The following is a 25,083-nucleotide window of genomic DNA, read 5'->3' as shown; positions in this document are numbered from 1 at the left end:
TGTACTGGAAACGTTTAGCCGGCTACAACCGTGTAAATGCGGCAGGGAGAGCTGAGGCGAGCCTGAGGGGCTGCGGGTGCCTCCCGCCCTCTTACCTCAGCCGCTCGTTTCCCGCTTCCCGCCTCGGCGGCGAGGGGGAGGAGGGAGGGCGGGGAGCGGCCTCAGGCCGCTCCCCGCCCTCCCTCCTCCCCCTCGCCGCCGAGGCGGGGCCGGCCCGGGCCAGCTCCGCCTCGGGCAGCTGCGGGCGTTGGCAGCAGCACAGGCGGCGCCTCCCGTCCGCGCCCAGCCCGCAGGAACCAAGGGGCGAGCGTCCCGCTGCCCGTACCGCACGGCCCCGCCATGTTCCAGCTCCTGCGAGGTTTCGCGTTGCCGGCGGCCGCCTGCGACGGGAGCAGGGATGGAGACTCCCGGTACGCCAACCTCTTCAGGAAGCTAGACCTCAACGAAGATGGGAGGGTGGATATCGCCGAGCTCCATACGGGCCTCCGGGCCATGGGCATCCCGCTGGGAAAAGAGGCGGAGGAGGTAAGAGCGGGCCGGGGGCGCGGCGGCGGCCCTTCCCCGCTCTTAATCCGCTTCACCCCGGCGCTGCCTCCCGGAGGAGCAGCCGCTGGCGAGCGGCCTCTCTCCGGCACCCCGCAGCCGTGGGGAGGGTGAGGCGCGGCCTGGCCGCCCCCCCCCGCCGCCCGCCCCGTGAGGGCGCTGCCCGGCTGGGGCTCGCTGTGGTGGTCCCGGAGCCGAGGCGGCGGGGACTCGGGGGCTGCTCCAGACCCGGGAGCCGCTCTAGACCCGGCAGCCGCCTCCGGGGGATTTGGGCCGCTCCTGGACGAAGACGGCCTCGGGCCTGCTTTTTTCCTAACCGGGTGCGCCGTGCCTGCTCCAGGGGCTGTGTTGTACAGGCACGCCGCAGGGTTTTAAGTGAAGGAACCCGAGCGCGAACGCTATTAACAGCACGGCTGTCGGCGGTTCTACTGCCAAGTGGGCACGGCCGGGTTTATTCATCGTGTGTCGACTCTTGACTTCCTTTAACTCTTTGTTGTGTGATATTTCATAGCGTATTCCTCTCCCAGCATGATAAAGGATGGTAAATTTACAGCTTTGGTCTGTCGCTCCACCTTGGCGTAATCTAGGTCGGAATACATTAAGGTTTGCTTTGGGCAGCAGGTAAGGAAATCTGTTTAACAGTAGGTTGCAATATCAGAACTAGTTATTGAAGCTAAATCTCCATGAACACAAAGACATGGAAATGATTCTTCTTGGCATCGGCTGTCTCTGATACCAAGGCCCTTCTATTTAAAAATGCACACTTGTAACAGCAACCATCAAACCACGAAATAGTCAGCACGCTCTCTTTGTGCTGTGGATTCTGCAGCGATCAGGTTGGACTATTACATTCCTTTGTTCCCTGTTATCAATGTTGTGACCTCACAAATCAGTAAAACTTGAGTCATCAAGTGTTCCAGTGCAACGCTGAGTTAGAGTAGCAAATCCAACCTGTACTTGGAAGAGAAACTTCTCTTTCCTAGTTGTTTTCAGTAGTCCCCAGAGATCAGAATATAAAATCATTTAATGCACAATTCTGTAGGCATAAATATTTGTGCGGTAAGGCAAGTCTGTGCTGAAAGGCACATAGGTTCAGTTAGGCTGAACAGGTACAGCTGAGATCTGTGCTAGAGCTATTACCGTAACAGTCCTGTTCTTTATTGCAGTACAGAGAATGGTTAGAAGGCATTCCACTGCCGTGCCTGTGCTAGCCGTTGCATACTTTCTGAAAGAGGTTCAGGAAAGTGAACTTAAATTTTGACTGCAGCGTTAAGAGATATGTTGGGTCAGTAATTCAATTTCAGTGACCTTATACTAATCATGGGACACTGCCAGTTCTTTCGCATGGTCTTGTTATTTGGTCTCTATTTTGCCTCTTTTTGGTACATTTAATTCTCTGTCTCATACACTTAAAGGAAAAGTATCCAGCAGGCCTCTTGAATGATGCTTGTGTGAGAGTATAAATGAAAGCATGCTTTCACTTCAATATTGCTTCTGGTCAAAATCATCATTACAATAAGTACGTTTTGTGTTCTCAGTTTTTGGTGTATAAAGGAGGGACAGTTTGGCCTGTATGCTTATCCATGAGAGTTGTCAGTGTTAAGAGCACGCTAGTTGCAAACTTCAGTCACGCATTATATACACATTGTTGAAAACCTGTTGTACCAGTTTGACTGTAACAATTTGAGGTTTTTACTTACATTGAACAACAGGGGAACAGGTGACCAGTTAATTTTCTGGCGTTTAACGAGGGTGGTCTTCCCACGTAATTCACTGAAAGCCCTAAGACACAAGTGGCGTGTTTCTTAAGTTTTGAGCAACTTAGAATTGAAGTTCCAAGTTCTTTCTCAAGATCAGTGTGATGCCTTTCATTAATAGTGCACATCTGGGTATCTGTCAAATTCTTCTCAGTTGCTACAGGATCAACTGGAAGTGAAACCCATGAAATCAGCAGAGGTAAGCTAGACTTACCTGGATGTAATGGAGAGCAGGAACTGGCTGCCTTTAGTTGCTTAAGAAACACCGAGTAAACAAAGTAAGCTGTGAGTCATGTTGGATGATTGAGAGGGGTGGAAGAATTGTCAGAGTGCACTGAAACTTATATATGTTCACTATTTTAAACTTAGTGGTGGGCACGGTTTGAACTAGAAACTAGACAAGTTAATATAACTATTAATAACTAGACTTGTTATAATGAGAGAGCCTCAGTAAGACTTGCCTCCAGCTTCTTTCCTGTCTTTACGTAGCTGATCTGCTTTCTTGCAGCTTGAAGCTGCCTTCTCCCACTTACTTCACTTCAAGCTCTAAAGTGATGTTGAATTCAGTAAAATGTCTTTTTACTACTTGGTAAAAAGATATTTTATGAATGAAGTGAGATACTGAATCATCATATTTATGTTTGGAGATGCAGAAGTAGTCTTATAATTACTAATAACTAATGAGTAAGGAAATGAGATGTGGAAATATTACACAATGTGGCAAAGTGTTAGCTACTGAACTGCTCGGCCCTGCCAACATAGTGGCACTATGGGGTGGGCAGACCTTGGGAGACCCTAAAGCAGAGTAGGCTTCGGTGCCTCATGGCTGGGTCGGGGTCTCAGGCCTTGCACTGTTGTTATGTTCTAGATGCAGGTCTGGGTTAGGTTTCCAAAATTACTCTTGCAGGGCTGGCTTCCGTTGCATGGGATGGAATCTGTGTACATGGGATTGTTGGTCACCGTACTTCTGGGGGGCACAGCTGCTTCCTGGTTAACTCCTGGTAGGGGACCATGGGAGTGTTACTGTGTTTCACTGCAAAGTCAGTCGGTTCATCCTAAGTCATCATCTTCGTGGTATAAATTAGTGTTTGTGCTACTAGTATTACTTTCCTCTTTTCTCTTGAAATGTAATTCCTCTCAAGAAGGAATATGCATGTCTTTAAAAGATACAAAGCTGCTGTCCATTTGAGTAATAGTCTACTGGTATGCTCTTTTTATTTCACCTTTCATCAGTTGTCTTGGCAGTTTTATTAATGTTTAATGTATGATGAGACACTCTTTTAGGTGAAGTAACATTGTAGATACGAGAATTGATGTGAAACCATGTGATGAGCTTTGGAGGTAGGCTGCATGTCCCTGTAAGGAAGAATAATTTTTTCCCCGTAGCAAGACATCATAGCACAATGTGACAGAAGCTCCTGACTTTGTGTTCTACTTGACCTGCCTCCAGTCAGTATCTGACAGACAAAAGTAAACCACTGGAAAATCCGAAATGTGTGCTGCTTAGAGGCTGCCAGGATGACTCCTGGTTTATATTGTAGTATATTACCCTCCAGGAATGGGTAACTTTGGAAAGCTTTACAAAAGATTCCTAACATAGTACGTCGACACCTATGAAGAAGGAATTCAGTGTCGTGACAGCATCAAATGGCGCTCTACAAGCAACATTAACAGCTATTGTATGGTCACTTTGATTAGTGGAGTTGTCCAGTAGAGGCACAAAATAGATGCTGGGATCAGATCTCAAATGATCTCATCCTGTGTCTTCAGAATGCCGTGAGTTTCTTAGGTGTGAGTACCATAAATGGTGTGAGTGGTTATATGAAGTACTATTTTTGTTCACCCTTTCCTTCTGTTGCAATCAATCCTTACAGTAAACCTGTAGGGGGCGAACCCTGTATTTCACGCTTCAATTTGGGGTAGGAACAGCCAGGCGTTCAAATTCAGGTACTATTTATACGTCGAGTCCTGGAGCTAGGAGTAGAAAGATGTTATTGAGATGAATAACTACATTCTGGAAACAGTATAATGATCTTGTTTGGACTGACCCTCTGTCAGGTTTTGACGTAAGTCTTTGGCTATGTTAAGGCTCCTTTAGATGAAGAAACAGTGTGATGAGACACCTCTGTGTGGTGGAAACAGGGCCCAATGAGTCTACATTCTCAGCAATCAGAATATGGTCTGTTTAGAGTAATGGACTGTGTTTATGAAAATTCTAGTCCAACGAAGTCTAAAAATACTCGGAACACTTGAAGTGCGTTGCTGCATTTAAACCAAAGAAAATTCAGAATTCCATCAAGTGAGGCAGGCCCCTGTGCTGTGTTACAGTGCTGCATCTCGGTGCGAGTGGATGGGTGAGAACAGGGCCAGGTGTGTATTGTTTCCTCCTGTGCTTTTCTCTGGCCCCTAAGAACTACAGCTAGATAGTGCTTCAGAGCTTGAACTTACCGCAGCTGTTCTTAGTCCAGAAAGCACATTACTTGTTTAGTGACTGAGCTAAATATGTCCTTGAATATTTCTCCACTGTTTTATGAAGATTATGTGCTTTTCTTAATTTTGGTAGCTTCCCTTACATGGCAAAATTAGAAGGCTAGTAGACCAAGTTAGCTGAAGCCTCTTCATTATGTTGTAGCTTGGCTAGAAACATACAAAAAGCGCTAGTTACTTTGGCAACTTCTTAGAAGAAACATCGGCATTTTTGATCACACGATGTCTACTCTTGCAAATTGCTTTCATATGTGATATGCAGATTCACACTCTTATAAGCTTCAGCACTTTCATGTCTGTGTCGTTCTTTATGTGAAATGAAGCTTTCTCTCACCTTAATAGTATGCCAAAACTAGATTTAGAGTAGACAGGCATCTTCAGCTTTTTACCAAAACAGGTGTCGCGTCATGTGATTGTAGAAAACTGGAACCACTTACTTGCTTTTCAGGTCATAACAGGTGTTACGATTATGTCTGATTATGGGGACTTAATTGTGAAATACCAGAAACATCTTCAGTAATGTATCTGACTTCAGTTGTAAGCAAACATGTAAGTCATTGTTTCATTTCAATGTGTACCACTTCAGAAGCTTTTAACTGATATATATGCTGTAGTCTCCAAGTCTCCATAGAAAGAGCAAGATGAGTATGTTTGTTTTCATAACACTTTAAACATCCAAGGAGATAAAATGAATTTTTTTAATACTAACTTGATAGTTTTTTTCCTGAACAGTGACAGGGTACAGTGAATGATTAATTTTTCCTCTTCTTGCTGCAAAGTGCAAGAATGCCAGGCACCAAATATAGGAACCCCCACCTCTGGAAGATCTCTCTTAACGGCATGTTGAAATGCTTTGCTAAAAGCCTGTCTTGAGACAGCAGTGTGTTCCAGGTAAACAAACAAGGTAAACTGTTAAATCGTTTAAGATGATGGGAAGGTGGGGATGCCTCTGTAGCAGAGTAGTCTTATTTAATGGAAAAAGTCAGTCTACCAAGTATGTTCAAAGTCAAAAATACCAGTGTAACTTGCAAGGAATGATGAATGAAGGTACAAGGAATAGTTTGCATCTCCCATTTATGCTGTTTCAGATTCTTGGAATCTAATTCATAGCTATGAGTTGAGAGAGTTTATCCAGGTCCTGAGGGAGCAGCTTCTGCAAGGCGTACTGGAGAGCATACTCGCAACTTGCATCTCTTCCTTTTTAGGCTCGTTTTATAGAGATTCTGTTACCTGAAATGGACCAGTGGGAACATCGCTGCTAGTGCTTTCCTGTTGCAGGGAAGAGTGGTGCTCAGGACAAAGAACAGGAAGGGGAAGCTCTGCAGCTGATAGCAACATCTGCTACTGCCAAGGGTGCAAGTCTGCTGTACTGGGGCGGGGGATTCTGTTAACGTCTGTCTGTGGCAGGTTTAAAGAGCCTGCTTGGGTACTGTTTACATGTTGGTAGTATCCTTTGGGAGGCAAGCGAATAAATACGAATGCAGCGTTTGAACAAGTTGGGAGGTCTTTGGAGGCAGTGCAGATTACTGTTTTGCTAAAAATGTAGTGTTGTGTTGGATTTCTGGAGGTTAAGTGGCAGTCTAGCTCGTTAGTGTGTTATGTGGACTCACTGGTTGGGGTATAAAGCTGTGTGGACACATCCTCAGGCCCTTTCCCTTTGTGCTGGATTTATCTCCCGACTGATGCAGTTTGACAAGACTGACTTTAATCTTTACTACTGATTTTTGGGTTATCATTGGGTGTCATAAATGTGTGTAGTCTTGGCAGATACAGATAGGAAAAGGACAACGTTAGTTTTCAGTATTGTAGGGTACATACACAGCTCCTCCCTCTTTACTGGATATGCTTGAGCTGTGATTGAATTTGGCTTCCAATAAGATTACAGTATAATAACTTAAAATTGTAGAATGCAGATGCTGTTCTTACTGTGGTGCTGGTGGTTTTTTCTATGCAGTATTTGTAACTGTGCCCTTTGGAACTCTAGTCATAGGTTGCAGAACAATGAATTGCTAATTGCACCAATTAAGTAAAACACCAACACTTAAAGATACATGTGTTTTGTAAATACGTGACAGGAAGCCAGAAACACCCTGTAACTTCTTGATGGATCACTTCCTTTTAATTAGTCTTTACATTATGTTAATTATCTGAAATAACAAGCTAATGAATAGATGGCTGGTAATCATTTGTACTGAGCAGCCCCACCTTTCATGCACAATTCAGTTTTGTACCCAGAATGTGAAGGCTTATGCACAATACACAAATAATAATACTGAGTAATATAAAAATTAAACTATGAATTTAAAAGAAAAGTCTACATAAAAGCATTAAGATTTCTAGTGTCTTGCATTCTCTGTCTTTACATTGTAGCTATGAATGTGTTAAAGTTCATAACTTTGGCACAGAGTAATCTAATAATTCATCAGGCCACTTGCAGAGAGTCAGGATTTCTTAGGTGTATATAGCACCTGTCTGTAAATTTTCTGATTTCTTTTTTTTTCAACAGACCTGCTGGCTTACGTTTCCACACCAAATACAGAGGTCTTCTGGAGAAGTAGGAATTCAACACTGCAATGTGCTTTATATAATTCAGAAATTTAAAAATAAAATTCTTCAGTGTTTCAGTCTACTTGTGGCCTTTCACATTGGTGTTGCCTCGCTGTGCAGGACTTTGAAAGCAGCTGTATTAACAAAATATACAGCAGAAAAAGAACAAAAGTAGCAGAATTAAAAAAAAAAAAAAAAAGAGAAAAGAAGGCAGCAGTGTCATGACCAAATAAGTCGGCACAGGAGCATTGTTGTCAGTATGTATGAAGGCCCGTAGCATTAAAAGGAAAGATCATCTGAACTGTCTTCCTGTATCTGTCAGTAATTAGCAATTCTTTACGTGGTCACCATTTAATTTTATCTAGTGAATTATCTTTATTGCTTGGGGTTAAAGTTTTTAGACAATGAGAAAAGAAATGGCATGCCTTGAAAAAGAAACATTTTCCTCTTGGGGCTGGGCCTACATAAAGGTGAGGTGATCCCACAGTAAGTCTGTAGTAAGAAATGGCAGGGTTTACGTGGCAGGCACGCTGAACATTGTTTCTCAGGACTTCCAAGCGAGGACTGGCATCTAGTTTGGTTCCTGCTCTATTGTTGTAAGCATGCCTATTTTAAAATGCATCCAGTTCTCCTCCATCAGGCAAGTTGGTGAACCAGGAAGTGGCACAGTGACAAGTGGTTGTAACTGTGCAAAATCTGGTGGTATAGTAAATGCAGAACAGCAGAGTTGGATTCCTTGTTGCACTGCAGTGAGGGTGATTGAATGTTGGAACAGGTTGCCTGGGGAGGCTGTGGAATCTCCATTGTTGGAGATGTCCAAGACTCAATTGGATGTGGTCCTGTGCAACGTGATCTAATTAGACATGCTTTGAGCCAGGGTTGTGCTCGATGGCCTCCAGAGGTCCCTTCCAACCTGAATTAATATTCGATGCCATGAATGGGCAGTTTCTACCTGGGAGTTAGTGTGCCACAGAATCAAGTGTCTTCCTGCTGGCTATGCCCATGGAGTACATCACCCCCCACGACGGAGTTTCTGCCCTCCAAGTGGAAGGCAAGCTCCTTTCAGGGTTCCTGTTTTTTCCACAAACTTGCAAATTACTGGTTTTAATCTGAAACTTTAACACCCACATAATTTCGTACATTTCGTAGACAGCAAGAGGCTTTTGTTTGTATGAACTTTTAGATTTGTAATGTGAGAAAAATGCATGTGCCTGCTGACGGAACGCATACATCTTTGCTCCCTGTTGCTTCTGTTCTGCTGCACTGAGAGTGGCCGAGACTGGCTTGAAGTCTGGAAAATAACTGTAAAAACAAAAGTAGGGAATGGAGAGTATGTTTGTGCTTATCCTTTTCTAGTTGTTGCAATATAAAATCCACTCATTTGGCAGATGAAATGAAAGGTGCCCCCCTTCACACACGCTAATTGCCAGCTCTCTAAACCTCCCAGGAATTTCCATTTTCTTTAGCTCATGTCGTCCTCCGCAATGGAGGCTTTGTAATTGGAATTTAGTTAAAGTTTTGTCATATCTGTGAGCCAGAACAACACTTCCCTTGTTCTACATTTTTGTTTGTGTAGTTCAGATAGCAGTAGGGAATAGTAACAATTTGTGTTGATCAGAATTCTGTCAGTGCGTGTATGACTGCCACATAAATTGCCTCTTCTCAGTAGCTTGTGGGAGTCTAGCAGGGCACTCGGATCCTGCGGTATGAGGTGCCGTGCGTGGAGTACAAGACGGGTCGAGATTGCAGTGTCTTTGAGGGGGGGGACTCTTTTCTGGCTAGAGTAACTTTTAATGGTGTTTTTTGGTTTGTTTTTGGTTTTTTTTTTTTTTATGTTGTGGTGAATGGAGTTCAATCCAGTTGGCGGCCGGTCACGAGCGGTGTTCCCCAGGGCTCAGTTTTGGGGCCAGTCTTGTTCAATATCTTTATCGATGATCTGGATGAGGGGATTGAGAGCACCCTCAGTAAGTTTGCAGATGACACCAAGTTGGGTGGGAGTGTTGATCTGCTCGAGGGTAGGAAGGCTCTGCAGAGGGACCTGGACAGGCTGGATCGATGGGCCCAGGCCAACTGTATGAGGTTCAACAAGGCCAAGTGCTGGGTCCTGCACTTGGGCCACAACAACCCCATGCAGCGCTACAGGCTTGGGGAAGAGTGGCTGGAAAGCTGCCCGGCAGAAAAGGACCTGGGGGTGCTGGTTGACAGCCGGCTGAACATGAGCCAGCAGTGTGCCCAGGCGGCCAAGAAGGCCAATGGCATCCTGGCCTGTGTCAGAAATAGTGTGGCCAGCAGGAGTAGGGAAGTGATCGTGCCCCTGTACTCGGCACTGGTGAGGCCGCACCTCAAATACTGTGTTCAGTTTTGGGCCCCTCACTACAAGAAGGACGTTGAAGTGCTGGAGCGTGTCCAGAGAAGGGCAACGAGGCTGGTGAGGGGTCTGGAGAACAAGTCTGATGAGGAGCGGCTGAGGGCACTGGGGTTGTTTAGCCTGGAGAAAAGGAGGCTGAGGGGAGACCTCATCGCTCTCTACAACTCCCTGAAAGGAGGTTGTAGCGAGGTGGGGTCGGTCTCTTCTCCCAAGTAACAAGCGATAGGACGAGAGGAAACGGCCTCAAGTTGTGCCAGGGGAGGTTTAGATTGGACGTGAGGAAAAATGTCTTTACTGAAAGAGTGGTGAAACATTGGAACAGGCTGCCCAGGGAAGTGGTGGAGTCCCCATCCCTGGAGGTATTTAAAAGACGAGTAGATGAGGCGCTTAGGGACATGGTTTAGTGGGTGGTGGTGTTGGGTCGACGGTTGGACTCGATGATCTTAGAGGTCTTTTCCAACCTCAATGATTCTATGATTCTATTCTATGATTCTATATGTTTGGGGTTTTTTGAATGGTTAATCCATTAGCCTTTCTTAATTTCTTGTTATAGAAAGTCATGGTCAGGAATGCATCCATAAACTTCAATAAAAGTAAACTATTTTTTTTAGTAATGGAAAATTCTGAACAGCCCTAACCATATTGGCAAGGGCATGAAACTGAATTGATGAGTATATTTTTGTTGACAGGTTATTAATAGAAATTACAATCAAGCTGGACTTAAGAGTATACTAAGAACACTATTTTTCTAAGCTGATACCAAACACCTTTATCTGAGTATGCGGTAACTTCAGTTGACTTTATTGTGCAAAACTTGCTGTATTATGAGAGGTAAATAATTTGCTGCTTATTTCACTGTGGAGTACCACATCGTCTTCCTCCCTTCCATTGAGAAATATATGATAATCTTACAAATTTTGTTTTTTTGAGTTTAAACATTAAAGTACATTTCTTTTAGTAGAGGGATAGGAAAGATGAAGGAGGCAATATAAATGTCTTCAGATGTCTTCAATTTTTTTCAGACACCTGCAACAAATACACAGGAGTTTTCAACTTCCTTTATCTTTAGTTTCTGTAGGCTAGAACTTGTTGGACTTTGGTCTTTTTAAGACTTCTACTAATTATAGTGGAGTAAACAAAATGATTAAAAACAGATTTTGCAGATTAGAACAGCCGTGCAAATCTTGTTGAGAGTTACTTTATTCAGAAACTACAGTTGCGCAAGGCAGTCTGCAAAATGGAAGATATTTGGAAGAAGTTTTGGCATATGCTTTACGTGTACCCTGAAGTGCTCTGAAACTTACTGCAAATGAATGAAGAGATTGTGCTGTCAGGTTGGTCTCCTGTCCGTCTCGTACGGAGTGCTGCCCCCGTAGGATTTCACACATTGAGGGCAACCACAGGGACTGATGCCCAAACGAAGAGATGAGGCATAACTTCCCCTCAAATCTTGTGTTCTAGAGCAGGGTTTTGGGGTGGATTTCCCTGCCTGCTTCCTGCGCACCCTGCCAGAGGAGACGGCAGCACTGTGGAAGTGTGAGAGTGGATGGAAGCGCCTGTGGCGGTGTGCTGGGGGCCTTGCCTCTCCTCGGCCCCGCTGCTCTCTCTGCAGCCCTCCGTGTGTGGAGCAGCCCTTGCTGTGGCGTAAAGCACAGGAATAGGGAATCCTGCAGAGCTTGTTAGCCTGGGCTTCGCTCTTCTCGGGGCTTTGCCTTTGAAGACATGCCTCAGCAGTTACAGGCTGATGCTTGGGGGGGCTGCTGTAATTTCCCTTTTTTTAAAAAGTATGTTTTCACACACAAAGATGGTAAAGCATTCTGGCACTTTCTTGATGAAGTGTATGCCTAGGCTGTATTTCAGACTTGTTTTCTGCAGTGGTGGCAACTGTATAGCATGCATTCAACTTGTAGTTAATTTTACATGTAGATGTTTCTTATCTGCAGGACAGTTACTAGGAAACACATGCAAAAATGGAAGATAATTGTGCTTCTATTTGTTACAAGTCTGTTGTTTCTTTTAAATTTTTATCAGGGCTTCAGTTTGCAGCAGAAAGCCCTGCCCTCTCAAACCCTGGGAGGTGGAAGTGCTAGTCAGGCGAGATCCTTTGTTTTTTTTTTTTTTTTTTTGTCAGCAGTTAAATAGTTAATTGCTATTTGTATTTTTATCTTTATAATTCATAATTAATAGACCACTGGATTAAAGAGGATAGCTAAGACTGTATTTGTTTAATTTTACTGATGTATTGACAAATTTCATGTATAACCGGGAAAGTCACAGGCTTAAAGTTGTTCTCTTTCACGATTTTGTCCTGTCCCCCACCTCTTCCTCCACAAATTATTTGATACCTGTATGTGTAACTTGCCGGTGCTGGTAAGAAACCTTGAAATCTTTGAATAGTAAAGTTATGTGAAGATAAATAATGCTTTCTTAAATCTATCTTTGCTGATGAGTGTTTTCTCTCTTTATGAAAATACTTGAGTGTGTGTTAAATTCTGAAAACAAAATATAGCTCTGAAGTGTATGCTTAGGTGTTTTCCTGATTTGACTCCCAAAGTGACCAATATGATGCTTTTCTTAAAGCTGGGGCTGCTCTGCTGTTGTTGCTTTGTGACCTGCGGTGATTTGGAAAAGTCAAATGTTGAATTTTCTCTCAACAGAAAATTTTTAAAGCTGGAGATACTAACCAGGATGGACAGCTGGATTTTGAAGAATTTATGCAGTATCTTAAAGATCATGAGAAAAAGATGAAATTGGCCTTTAAGAGCCTGGACAAAAACAATGATGGTATGCCTTCATTTATTTTATTTGTTCAAACGTTGTTTGAAGAAACTTACCTTCATTTATATTCTTTGTCTAAACTGGAGACAAAAAGTTGTGAATATGGAACCTCTACTTCTTTTCCTTAATAGGATCATAATTATAGTTTACTATAGATTGAAATAATAAATTATTATAGTCTTTTTTCTTTTTATTATCTTCCAGGTCCATTGATCTGGGGCTCTCTGTTCCCCAGATGGAGAAACTATAAGGAAGTTTCTAAGTATTAAAAATAAAATAGTTTTTAACTCACTGAATGTTTGCATCTCATTTGGTTGCATGATTTTAATGTACTACCTTTGCTCAGTCCTTGTAGTAAAATACATCATCTGTGTTTAAATTGATTTTTAAATTATCTTTGCTATTACATAGGTGTTACAATGGAACTTAGTGAGCTCCAAGGTGCTAAGTGTATTAAACTCCATGTTTTAAATATGTATCATCTTTCTTTTAATGTTTCAAGGAAAAATTGAAGCATCAGAAGTTGTACAGTCCCTCAAGATATTGGGTATAAGCATTTCAGAAAAACAGGCAGAAAAGATCCTGCAAAGGTCGGGAATTATTATTTCTTAAAGTATTTTAAGCTTCTTTGTATTTTTAATTACTATATTTTTATAATTCAGAGAACAGGATAAATGGGATTATAACTTTGAAAGGTGTTGGTACCTTCAGTGATGCCTTTATAGGGATTCTCACATATTCCATCTGTTCTTGGGTGATAGTAAGTTTAGTCACTATTTGAGCATCTAGTTCTGGGAGGCGAATGTTATCTCATTTCCCTGTAAATGTTGTTGATAGAATGAAGCGTTATATTATGTTTTTAAATTGAATATGCCAGATGCACTTGGATAAGAAAACCATAGTATTGAAAGGCCATGGCAGATTCAGCCCTGAAGTCTCCATATGGAATTTACAGTCAGTTGTCACTGATGTGAAGGCCAATATTTAAAAAAAAAAAAAAAGGGGGGAGGGAGGCAACAAAACAGAACAAAAAAAATCCCTGCTACTATTTCCTTATCTATTTTTGTTCAATTTCTTTTCAGTATTGATGCTGATGGGACAATGACAGTAGACTGGAATGAGTGGAGAGATCATTTTATGTTTAACCCAGCTACAGACATTGAGGAAATAATTCGATATTGGAAACATTCCACTGTAAGTTCAACTTTTCTTCTAACTTAGTGCAGCTCTTAGTTCATCTCTGCTGGGTTAATTTGCAATATTGAGTGTAACAGCTTCACAGTTGTTATATTTCAAGCATACCTGTATTTAAGATTGTTTGGTTTTCCTTTTCACTTTGTGCTCTCCTGTTTACAAGCAGGGTAGTGTGATGTGAGTTTCTTCTGAACAAAGAACTTCATCTAAACTTTGCCAATAATTATCAATAATTCTTAGGAAGGAATCCTTTTCTTCCTTTGGAGATAGTCCACAGAAAGATAACCACCACAATATTAAATCTTTTTCTTTTCACATTACAGTACATTCCTATGTTCAGTGCTTTTGATGTGTTGAAACAAATTATAGAAACGTTTTAACTGTTTCGTATGTTGAAATTAGTTCAGTGTGTGCATTTATATCATAGTATTATCATAAAAACACCGGTGTCGTTAGTGATGGCTATCTGTGCACATGTTCTCACACTCTTTTGTGCTATAGAATGTCATTTAAGAATGACAGAATGTACAGCAATAGGCTATCCACTGTGCAGATAAATTTTTTTAAGTTACTATTGAATGGAGCTCTTGCCACCTCAGTGACTGACTTTTAAGAACAAATAATAAAGTAAGTAAACCAATAGTAATCCTGTTTGCTAAATATTCTTCCTGTAGATTATTGGAGTAAACCATACAGTTAGGTAAAGACAGATTTCCTTGAATATAGTGAGACCATTTATATCTTCGGGGATTAGTCAGCATTTCCATAATAAAAAACAGTTTATGAGATCTGAAGGCTTTGAGTGTTTCACACGGTACAACCTCAATTTAGAAATGCTTGCCAAAAGGGAGTTAGCTCCCTGTTTGCTGAAGAAAACACTTGAAGCACTGCTATAAGATCAGATAGTCCTGGTCCGAGCTTACTTAGTGGGAAAAAACCCTTTGCTTTAATAAAATGCTTCGTATTACTATTATTAAACATAAGATCTATATTCTTTTTCATTATGGAATGTCATTAGTTACCCCCAAGAAACAATTTTAGAAGTCTCTTGTGATCTTCCAGTGTTGCAGTCAGCTGATGACCCAGTTATCACAGCAGCCAAAATCCAGCTATATGGCAATGCAGCTGGTGTTTCAGATAAGAGCAGATGTGAGACCTCACATGCCTGGCTGGCATTGACAGCTCTTCCAATTCTGTTTTTATTGTAAAATTTTAATTCCAAGCAGATAGCTGCATTGGCATAGAGTTACAATTATGAGTTGGTAGCTGTGGCCTTTCTGTTATAAACCCCCATCAAATTTCACTTTTTTTCTTAGTTGTGTTTAGGGCTCGGTAGACACAAGGTTTAAACCCTGGTAGATATGCATAATATCCCTAAGAACATTGAATTTATATTTTGAGAGTTCCGATTGATCTTTTGATGACTCCATGTAGTTGAGCAACTCATGACACCTTACTTGGAAACCACGAATGTCAGAAAGATGACGGGATTTTTGAATTAATCTGTTCTGTGTTCAATATCCAGAATAGTTGGTGCTTACCCTGTTTGTCCAGTGGCTGTAACTGTAATCTGCATCCCGCAATTCTTGTGTTCCAAATGACTAAGACAGTATTCTGTCTACTTAACAGATAGGGAACGCAGCATAAATTGGGGATGTGGTGTTTACAATTAAAATCAACAGTAGTTTAAAAAAAGAGTTTATCAGTTAACACACTTTCTGGTCAGTACTTATCAGTTATTAAAACGTTCTTGCCTCTTTATAAGTTTAATTTATGCATAATATTACCTTTGCATTATCTACAGTGTACTTTTTCTCATATATCACGGTTATAAATTACGTGAAGAGCAGTGACTATGTTTAAGTGATATGTGAAATTCCACAGTCCTATGTTGTGGACAGCTTTATCGCTAAAGCCTATAGTAATGTTCTCTGATGAAATTGAATGGTAATACAAACATGGACCTCTGAATGAAATTTCAAACTGTTATAGCTGAAAAAAATCATTAATGTGTCTTTCAGTGTAACTAATGATGAGAAAATTTATAAAGCGTTAGTCAAATTTGTCATTTTGTAAGATAATACACAGCAGTTACCAGAAATAGAATATTCCAATATATCAGCTATAAAAATGCTACTTTAAAATGTTAGGGGGTGTGGGAGGAATGAGAAATCCCACATATGTGTGAATAAATTACCATGAGAGAGAAATCTCTTGTTAGCATCCTTAGGAGATTACCAAACTAATCCCAGAAGGCTGTCCGGTGAAAGGTGAGCCGCAACTTACAAGCATTTGAGCTTTAGCGTTGGCTGTAAAGGTCTACTGATCATGACAGAATGCCTTTGTTTGGGCTATACTTAAGGCAGAAATTTGTCATAATTTCTAGTGATGATGGTGCAGTCTTTGAAATGGTGGGTCTGTGGTGTTATTACTCGTTATCTATGTAGAAGTTGTTAAAAGCTGCTATTCATTGAATAACAATCCATAGCAAGTTAGTTATAGAATGTAAATTAGAGATATTTTTTATTTTTAACTAGCATTTTATTTACATATTCTCAGGTAGTAGGTTAATTTGGAATTAGAACTGTTGATAAAATTTAGATGATGGAATGAGAGAGTTATTTGCACATCTTTGCTTTGGATTCTAATAGGTGTTGGACATAGGAGATAGTTTGACTGTTCCAGATGAGTTCACGGAGGAAGAGAAAAAGACTGGACAGTGGTGGAAACAGCTGTTGGCAGGAGGCGTGGCTGGTGCTGTCTCTCGAACGGGTACAGCACCGTTAGATCGCCTTAAAGTGATGATGCAGGTAGGTGCAATGTTCAAGAACTTTTTAGTTTCCAGTGTATCACTTCAGTTTTCAGAGAGCTGTTAGGAAAACTGATGGCCAAATACAATATCTAAATTCTGGAGGTCTACTTATGTTTTGACAATTTCCATATTGTGTGTTCATAAAAATTGTCCTTTCCATAGTCACATCGGCAAAAATGTAAACAAGATATTACAGTACTTGTGCCACTAAAATAAGATTTTTTTTTTTCCAGTAGTGGATGTGGTTTTGCTAGTTGATATATTTAAGCAATTTAATACTTAGGTGATGAGTTTTACAATCTAATCAGAGCAGTGTTCTTTACTGTGACTTTGGTTTTTTTTAGGTTCATGGTTCAAAATCAAACAAAATGAATATAGCCAGTGGTTTTAAGCAAATGTTGAAAGAAGGTGGTGTCCGATCCCTCTGGAGGGGGAATGGTGTAAATGTTGTGAAAATAGCTCCTGAAACAGCTATTAAGTTCTGGGCTTATGAACAGGTAGGATGATAAATCAGGAATGAAAATAATGGTAAATAAAATACTATATCACTCTCACTGTTCATTATTTGCACTGTTGTATTATATAGGAGTTCTTACCATGGTTGGGGATTTTGTCACAGTAATTTAGAGTGACTTTCAGATTTAAAACAGTCTATTTATTCTGTTAATAGAATACTTGGTATTAGGCAGATTTTGCTATTGTATTATAAGTGGTGTAAATAAACTAAATCTGTCATGCATTTTAAACTGTCCTCCAGTCTGCATAGCTTTATGTGGAGTACTGCATTAATATCTAGTTTGTTGCTTCGAAGTGACAACAACCAAAAACTTAGCACTTTATGCTAGCTGAACTTACACAGGATTCTTTTTAAGTCAAGTATCATGGTGCTATGTAAGATGCCCTCAGCCTGGATTTTGGAGTTATATTTACTTCTGAATAAGCTTTAAGCATCATGTTAAGGCCTAATCCTCCTTTGGAAAATGAACTCCAGTTCTGGTATAGTTAAATGATCTTTATTTTTCCTCTGTGGGGCTTGCTAGTGCCTCAAGTAAGACTAAATGAACATATTGCACGTCTCTGTACAACTATGAAATAAAAGCAACAAAAAGTCAAGTAAACTTTGGGATGTTGCAAGACTGAACGGCAGATTTTGATGCCATAGAGTAACTTCGAGTGCAGTATTCCTTACTCTTGCTCTGCCTTCTGGGAGCTGATGGCACATTCCTGCATGATGGCATCTCTGCCTTGAATGAAACAGTATGTACAGCTCTCTAAGTGTCTCTGTGAATGTGCTAATTGATCTTTCATTCTTTGATTGGAGAACTGGATCTGCAAGGGAGTTGGGTTCCTCTTTGTTATCTGAGGGCCATAGTGTGGGTACCCTTGGGTTGGCTGTTTGTAGAATACCTGACAGAACTGTGGGTGACTGAGGTGTTTAATGTAAAGGGTTCTTGCAGGCTGGAATATTTATTGTATTCTTGAGAATCTTTGTCCACAGAGTTGCAGTGAGTATAGTGCTAAATTTGTTGGGTTGGTAAATTTAACTGTACATACATGAAAAAGTAAGTACAGCTTGAAAAGACATTTTGTACTGTACTCCTGCCTCTCATAATTACTCTTGCTGCTCCTAAAAAAGCATGTGATGTTTATTTTATGTATTTTAACTATACAGTATAAGAAGATACTCACTAAGGATGATGGAAAGTTAGGCACCGTGGAAAGATTTGTATCTGGTTCTTTGGCTGGAGCAACAGCACAAACTTCTATTTATCCCATGGAGGTAAGCAACAGAGAATCTGCTTCCACTGGAGACTCTGCCAAATGTCTGGTTCACTTCCAAAGTAAAACCCATTTTGCTCTTGAAAGTACGGTAGGAATTCTTCTATATTCCTATATCCTAATTATTTTTACTTTGGACTTCCTTTCAGAATTTCAGTATTAGGCATTTTAGAATATACTATGTTCTAATTGATACTTGTCACTCTTCTATATATTTGGCTGTATAATATTGTCTATAATATTATTTAACTATAAATCTAGTTCAGGGGGGGGAAAATACCCAAGAACACATTTAAAATTAAGTACATATTCAAGCTATTTTCTAAATTGGGCATAAATCTTTTTCCCACTGTATATAAGCAAGGAATGGTCTTGTCTGTAACCAAACTGATGAAGTTCTGTTGCATTATGATTGGGAGCTGGGTCTGATGAGGAGATCAGTGAGGAGGGAGAATGTAACAGCTACAGTTGAGGCTGGGTGGATTAACTGCTCTTTCCTCTGTAGGATATATTTCTGTGTGGTTCTACTAGCAGTTTAACTAGCGTTAATATATTAACTGCTTTAGCGTAGCTATTTCACATCCTGCTGTTTTTTAAATAGAAGTGGGATGTACTTCCTTTACTGCTGGTTCCCCAGAAAGGTTACCTTGTTGTGCAAATAACTGGAATATATGTTGGGTCTGGGGTTAAACCAATACCGACATCAAGATTTGGAAGTAATGGAAAATGTAACCTAAATACCTCTTTCATAGGGAGGGGTGTCAGTAGGAATAGAACTTAGCTGTTTTCATTGCCGCAGTGATAATGATCTCTTTTTAAATAGCATCCTTGCTGCTAGAGCTGCTGAATCACAGCTAGCCTGAGTACAGAGATAGGTTAAGTTACAGAATAACTGAAATGTTAATGTAGATCGTCTGGATTATACTGATCAATGGAGGCAGGTGAACTATTCTACAATAAGATGCTCTGATCTTCCTAACAAAGATATAATACTGTCCTAGAAGTGTTTTTTAGGGTGTTTCTAAGAGAAAACCAAAGTGCCAGGAAACTCCTGAGGAAGCTGCAGTCTTATGAGGCTTTAAAGTAGGCCAAATTCTTGCTCAGGAAATTCCCTCTGTGGTTTCTTTTGGATACTGTTATTAATTTCTTTGTCCGAAGATGCTGTATAGACTTATTTGCATTATTAATCAGATGCTGGTTTTCAGTGGTGAGACACAATCTTTATATCCCTTAACTACCTCTCAAAGGGTCGTGCTTTTTGAAAGATTATTTTCTTAATATGCTTTGCTGTTCCCAGATCAGAAGTGTGATCTGCTAGTACGTTAATGGTCTCACTTGCTCTTTAGCTAATGCTTCTATTAAATATTGCCCACACCGTTGCCTTCAAGTTGATCAGAAATCTGCTTGTTTTAATCAAGAAAAGAAAGCTAAAATGCAATTTAAAAAGGCTAATAATTTGTAAGCTAGTGTGTGGTAGTATGCATGCTACTCTGCACTAATGATAAAACCTGAAGAAGCGTCCTGCTAACAAAGCCTTAATAGTAGTCATCACAAAGGAGATTTGAAGTACCAAAATGCAAAGCAGTTCCAGGCAATTGAATAAGCAGAGAGATACTGTGTGTTCCTGTGTTTATAAAATACATTAATAAATAGGTATTGTAATTAAGGCTACTATTTTTTCCACTTTAGGTTTTAAAGACCAGATTGGCTGTGGGTAAAACAGGACAATATTCTGGGATGTTTGACTGTGCTAAGAAGATCTTAAAAAGAGAAGGTGTAAAGGCCTTCTACAAAGGCTATATTCCTAATATTCTGGGTATAATTCCTTATGCTGGCATTGACCTTGCTGTTTATGAGGTGAGTTTAGACCACTGAATGCGTGTAGCTTTCATTAGTTAATTTACAAAAAGGGTAACTATTATTTAGAATACCTGTATCATTAGGTAGATTTGTAATATACTTGTAGTATTACAGTTGCCTTCAATTTAATATAGATAAATGAGAATTTCCACTAATCTTACTAGACTTTAACGTTTTTCTTTGTTTGCCCCTCCTGGAGGAGTGCCTGTGCCGATGGGCCCTTACATGCAATAGTACCAAACAAGAAACCTACTCATAAGGCAGGGTTTATATAGACCTTGGCAATACAACATGCTTCCATACTCGGCTAACCCTGTTGGACTGGAACGTACCCGTTCGATAGCAAATATAGGCCTTAAAAACCTGATATGATACTCATATTTTGTTACCTATCCTGCATTTATGATACTTAATTTTTTTTTGCTACTTTCTCTGATTTATAATTGGATTATAGTAACCTGAATTCCTTGTATATCTGTGCATATCACCAGAATTCTTTGTGGCTGACATACAGTTGTTGAGGTGTTTGAAACACTGCTGTCTTTCCTTTCAAGAGGAACTGGCACCTCTTACACTCATCAGCAACAATGAAAATGTTTTATCTACCTTAGATGCTAGGTGTTGCTTCAAAGTGTGTGAGGTATCTCAGATGCACATAGGGTTTTTCTGAGTTCAGACAAATCTTTTTGTGACACTGCAGTAGTAATCAGCAGAATTGCTTGAGCAAACGTTTTCAAAGCAGTATGGAAGTTCTTTTCTACAGTTCGCACCCTTGCTTCTGCATGGGGTGACGTGCACAGCTGTGCGAGCTTTTGTTGCACCCTGTGGGGTGCTGAGTTGTGTTCCCCTCCTCCTCCCCGCAAAGTATTAACAGGTCTAGAACATGGGCACTGTTGCTGCTGCTGGATCTTTTAAGGATTTCTCTTCTAGGCACTAACTACTGTAGTCTGGTTAAAGTCCTTACCGTGTGCTAAGGTCTTTATCTGTGCACTTTAAAAGTAAGCAGGTAGGACTGGTGTAATGACATTGGTGCTTTTCAGGATTGAGCCCATAAGACTTCTTATGAGTAAAGATGTATTTGTTTACTTTCTTGAACGCAGATCTCTTGTCTTATTATTTAATTTTATATCTTGGCAGCTCTTAAAGAGTACCTGGCTAGAACACTATGCATCAAGCTCTGCTAACCCAGGTGTTTTTGTATTGTTGGGATGTGGTACTGTTTCCAGCACATGTGGGCAGTTAGCCAGTTACCCTCTTGCTCTTATCCGAACACGCATGCAGGCTCAAGGTGAGTCCTGTTGTACTGAAAATGTTTCTGTGTCATCACATCAAAATCGTATCATTTGGGATAGCTGTAGCAGAGACATGGGAATAAAAAACCCCAACTTGGAAAACCCAGGACTTACCTGGAAAAAGTCCTCTTAACGTTGGTCCCTTCTCCCTATTACCCCCAACATTGTTCTTCATTGTACCTAATTCAAATGTCACATTTCAGACACTAGTGCTCTGTGTGCTCTGAGAGCCACGTTCCATACAGGACTACCAGACATAGAGCTCCTGTCATAGTCTGGGAGCACTCTTCTGAAAGTTAAAATGTTTCCTAAATTTTAGAGGTAAAATGAAAAGGACTTGCATCATCCTGTGAAGGTAGACAGCAATGTTTGCTCTGGAGGACATTTCATAAAGCCAGTTTCATAGCTGAGATTTTTGCTTGATAGGTTTGTGCGCAGACTAAGGATAGGAGTCTAGATTTCCAAAGGAATGTAGGTGGATGATGCTTTTCAGTGGGATTTAGACACGTGGATATCTCTCAAATGTCTGGGATTGGAGAGATTGCCTCTGTGAGGACTCAAGTTTTAATCAGTGGCCCTAGAGGTGACAGTAGGCTCACCACCCAGGTGTTTAATACTTGCTTAAGAATTTTAATATTACTAGAACTGTTGTATAACACATTATCTTTTTGTTCTAGCCTCAGTGGAAGGAGCTCCACAGCTAAACATGGTCGCTCTCTTTCAAAGAATTATTGCTAATGAGGGAATCCGAGGACTTTATAGGGGCATAGCCCCTAATTTTATGAAAGTGCTTCCAGCTGTCAGCATCAGCTATGTCGTATATGAAAAAATGAAGCAGAATTTGGGAATAGCATGAAATGAAGGAAAAAGGTGAAATGCTTCTAATGTTATTGGAACAGAACAAAAATTATTTCTCAAGTAATCTGCTCTCACAATTAGAGACAGATCTTTGCGGAGAGATGCTGCAACTTCTACTTTTGCCCTGAAGTTGGAAGAAACTTTCTTGAATTTTAGTTCACCATTTCTAAACAGATAACCTATATTGCACTTTAAAATGTCACTGAGTTTTTAATAAAAATCAAGAAACTATCTTTAAATCAACAGTATGTTTATATTTTCAGGAAATCATGCATATTTTACTCATTGGCTTTTTTTTTTGTATTTGTCTTCTCTAAATGTGTATTTGGCTTGGATCAAACCAAAGGTAGGAGAAGTTTATACTGTCTTGATACTGAATATATGAAAGTGACTTTTTGTTTTGTCACGCTGCCTATACTCAAGCAATTCACAGGCAACATTTTGCATGCCTAGAAGTAAGCACTTACTATTGTTATTTTTGAAGACTTAATGTTAAGTTCGTTTAAAAAAAAAAAAGATCTTAGATACAGACAAAGATGTAATAACACATTAAAATGTAGCCCATCACCTTTATCTTCAGGCTAACCTTTTTTTTTTTAATTTAAAGAATAAGAGCCTGAGAAATTGCTGTTCCATGGTATTGGAATACCTCAAATGGATTTACACGGTATTTTTGTAATACAATCAGTGATTTTTCATAACTTGCTTCACTGGACCTGCTTTTCATTGCACTTGTAAGCACTAGCACCATTAACCATGACAAGCTTTGGGTTACAGCCGCACGTTTTATAGGATCGTAATACAGGAGCAGAAAAAGCTTGGTTGCTAGATCCATGCCATACAAGTGCAAGTTACCGTTTAAAAACGGGGTGGAGGATCCAGTATTAAGCTGATAGTGATTGTAATACAGCCAATAGCGGAGCTCATCATAGCTGCCTTGGGGAGAAAAATGCTTCTCATTTTGGACGCTCCATTCTTTCTCTTACTCAGAGGGCTACAGTCCACCATGTGCTTTTAGCCAGTAGAGGATCGCATCATTATGTAAAGGTTTTACAGGTTTGTCATGCGAGATAAATCCTCTTTCCCTCATAGTCTTCTGTGCATGCTGGCTGCGTGTGTGAAACTCGGATAAAATACTGAAGCATTTTGTCCAAGTGACCAAATGGGACTGCTGATCTCAGGTGCCCATCAGATTGATGTTAATGAAGCAAGCAAAGCACACACACAGAACTTGTTAGTGCTTGAGAAACAGCTCCCCCTCAAAGAAAAGCAGCACTTCCTCAGTGTAGGAAGGAGGTATTTCCATGTACAAGTACTTCCAAAGTGACTTCCTTTTTGGGGTGGTGGTGGTGATGCTGCATTTCGGTTGCCTTCAGGCCTGAACACTGAAATAGAGTGACAATTATTGCCGAACTCATTTGTTACTCTTTTTCTGCTTTCTGCAATGTGTGGTGTCTTAATCTTTGTAAATTTGGGATTATCTTTATACTTTCCTTGACCTTCTGAAAGCAACTGCTTTTAGACCACTTCCTGAAATTGGATTACTGAAGGAAGAACTTCGTTTTTTTAAGGTCATTAAGGGTCTCTTTTTACATTTTTAATTTTTTTTCTTTTTAACAAACAAAATGTTAGCAAGCAAACATGAAAAACTGCCTGAACCTCCCTTGTTCCACATACAGAAGACTATTTGGGCCATATTTTTCAAACAGCAATCAGATGTAAATCTGTGTTCAGTGCTTCCACGGCTGGTGTTTATTCTCCCTAAACTGATATATAACAACTCCATAAAACTTGTATTATAAAATGATGTTTTATCAGATTTCAGAAAATGGCAGCTTTAGCTGTGTCTTTTGGCCTTCCCTTTAGGGAAACCTTGGACTTTGCACTGTTTTTAAAAAACAAAAAGTCATTCTATCCAAATCATCCATATGTACAATGCCTTTCTGTTCTGAATGTTTCTTGGTTTTGCCAACATTCTTGTATCTTTGTGGGATTTGTGAGATCAGTTCCAAATCATTTTGTTTGACTGTGACCAATAAGCAAACGTATTGTGTGTGTGTGCGTGTGATGCAGAGATGACTTTAGCAGTGTCTATCTTCTAGACTTGCTCCATTTTGTTTATAGTGTGCAAGTGCCATTATGAGCATTGAAAATTATGGTAATGATATTTTTAAATGTTGAAAAGATGGGGTCTTTCAAATTTAATCTTTCATTATGAGCCTTTATGATGACTGTGTTCAATTGTGTATTCTTTGCCTCTTAAACATATGTTTACCTTTTTAGCTCTAAAACTACCAGTTTCTAATAAATGTTTGTTTCCTTATCTGGCTGGAGTGTGCTGATGTCTTTTTCATGGCCCGACAGACAGATGACACTTCTCTATTGCACTATATGCATAATACTCAATGTAAAAATTGAAGGTAATTTATCTAAAAATAAGTTTGAGACTAGCCTACGCTTTGCTATTACATTGATATTTGAAAACCTAGTTTGAGATTAGTCAATTGTTATCCTGTTTAAAACTCTAGCTTGTCTCATCGCTCACATAATGTTTAATATTTTTGCTTGTTCATTGAACAGTATTACACGATGATTTGCTTCTGTGTAAGCTGCGTGACAGAACTCTTAATAACAAGGACAAACTTATTTGCTTCAGTTCTTAATGTTTGCTTTGATGTTAATCTTACTTGCTAGTCAAAGGATCAATATAAAATCTTTTCAAGGTAATTGACTTAATTTACTCTGCATGTGTAGCATGGCTATCCTATTAAAAGCATGCTCAGTAGCCAGCTTTGACAACTCCTCATG

At 40.2% G+C, this 25,083-nt stretch overlaps 1 protein-coding gene across 2 annotated transcripts; it reads left to right on the top strand.

The window, feature by feature from the left end:
- Positions 1 to 259: 259 nt before the first annotated feature.
- Positions 260 to 24,603, top strand: SLC25A24 (solute carrier family 25 member 24). Of its 2 annotated transcripts, none has more exons than XM_076337939.1 (10): positions 260 to 525; positions 12,360 to 12,486; positions 12,983 to 13,070; positions 13,563 to 13,674; positions 16,326 to 16,484; positions 16,831 to 16,983; positions 18,159 to 18,266; positions 19,955 to 20,122; positions 21,263 to 21,413; positions 22,095 to 22,694. In XM_076337939.1, exons 1-10 carry the CDS (start codon positions 340 to 342, stop codon positions 22,271 to 22,273), a joined length of 1,431 nt encoding a protein of 476 aa, XP_076194054.1. In that variant the 5' UTR covers positions 260 to 339; the 3' UTR covers positions 22,274 to 22,694. The 2 variants fall into 2 exon arrangements, with proteins under 2 accessions (XP_076194054.1, XP_076194055.1); XM_076337940.1 differs by having other exon boundaries at positions 261 to 525; positions 22,622 to 24,603.
- The last annotated feature ends 480 nt before the right edge of the window (positions 24,604 to 25,083 follow it).

This window comes from Aptenodytes patagonicus, chromosome 5 (assembly GCF_965638725.1).
Source record: "Aptenodytes patagonicus chromosome 5, bAptPat1.pri.cur, whole genome shotgun sequence".
Taxonomy (NCBI): Eukaryota; Metazoa; Chordata; class Aves; order Sphenisciformes; family Spheniscidae; genus Aptenodytes; species Aptenodytes patagonicus.
This window is presented reverse-complemented; position numbering and strand designations above follow the sequence as displayed.

Bases quoted from the DNA above. Each gene is read 5' to 3' on its own strand.
- SLC25A24 (XM_076337939.1), top strand. From the start codon at position 340: ATGTTCCAGCTCCTGCGAGGTTTCGCGTTGCCGGCGGCCGCCTGCGAC. The intron at 526-12,359 runs GTAAGAGCGGGC...TTCTCTCAACAG, and splicing joins TGGGAAAAGAGGCGGAGGAG to AAAATTTTTAAAGCTGGAGA. The intron at 21,414-22,094 runs GTGAGTCCTGTT...TTTTTGTTCTAG, and splicing joins AACACGCATGCAGGCTCAAG to CCTCAGTGGAAGGAGCTCCA.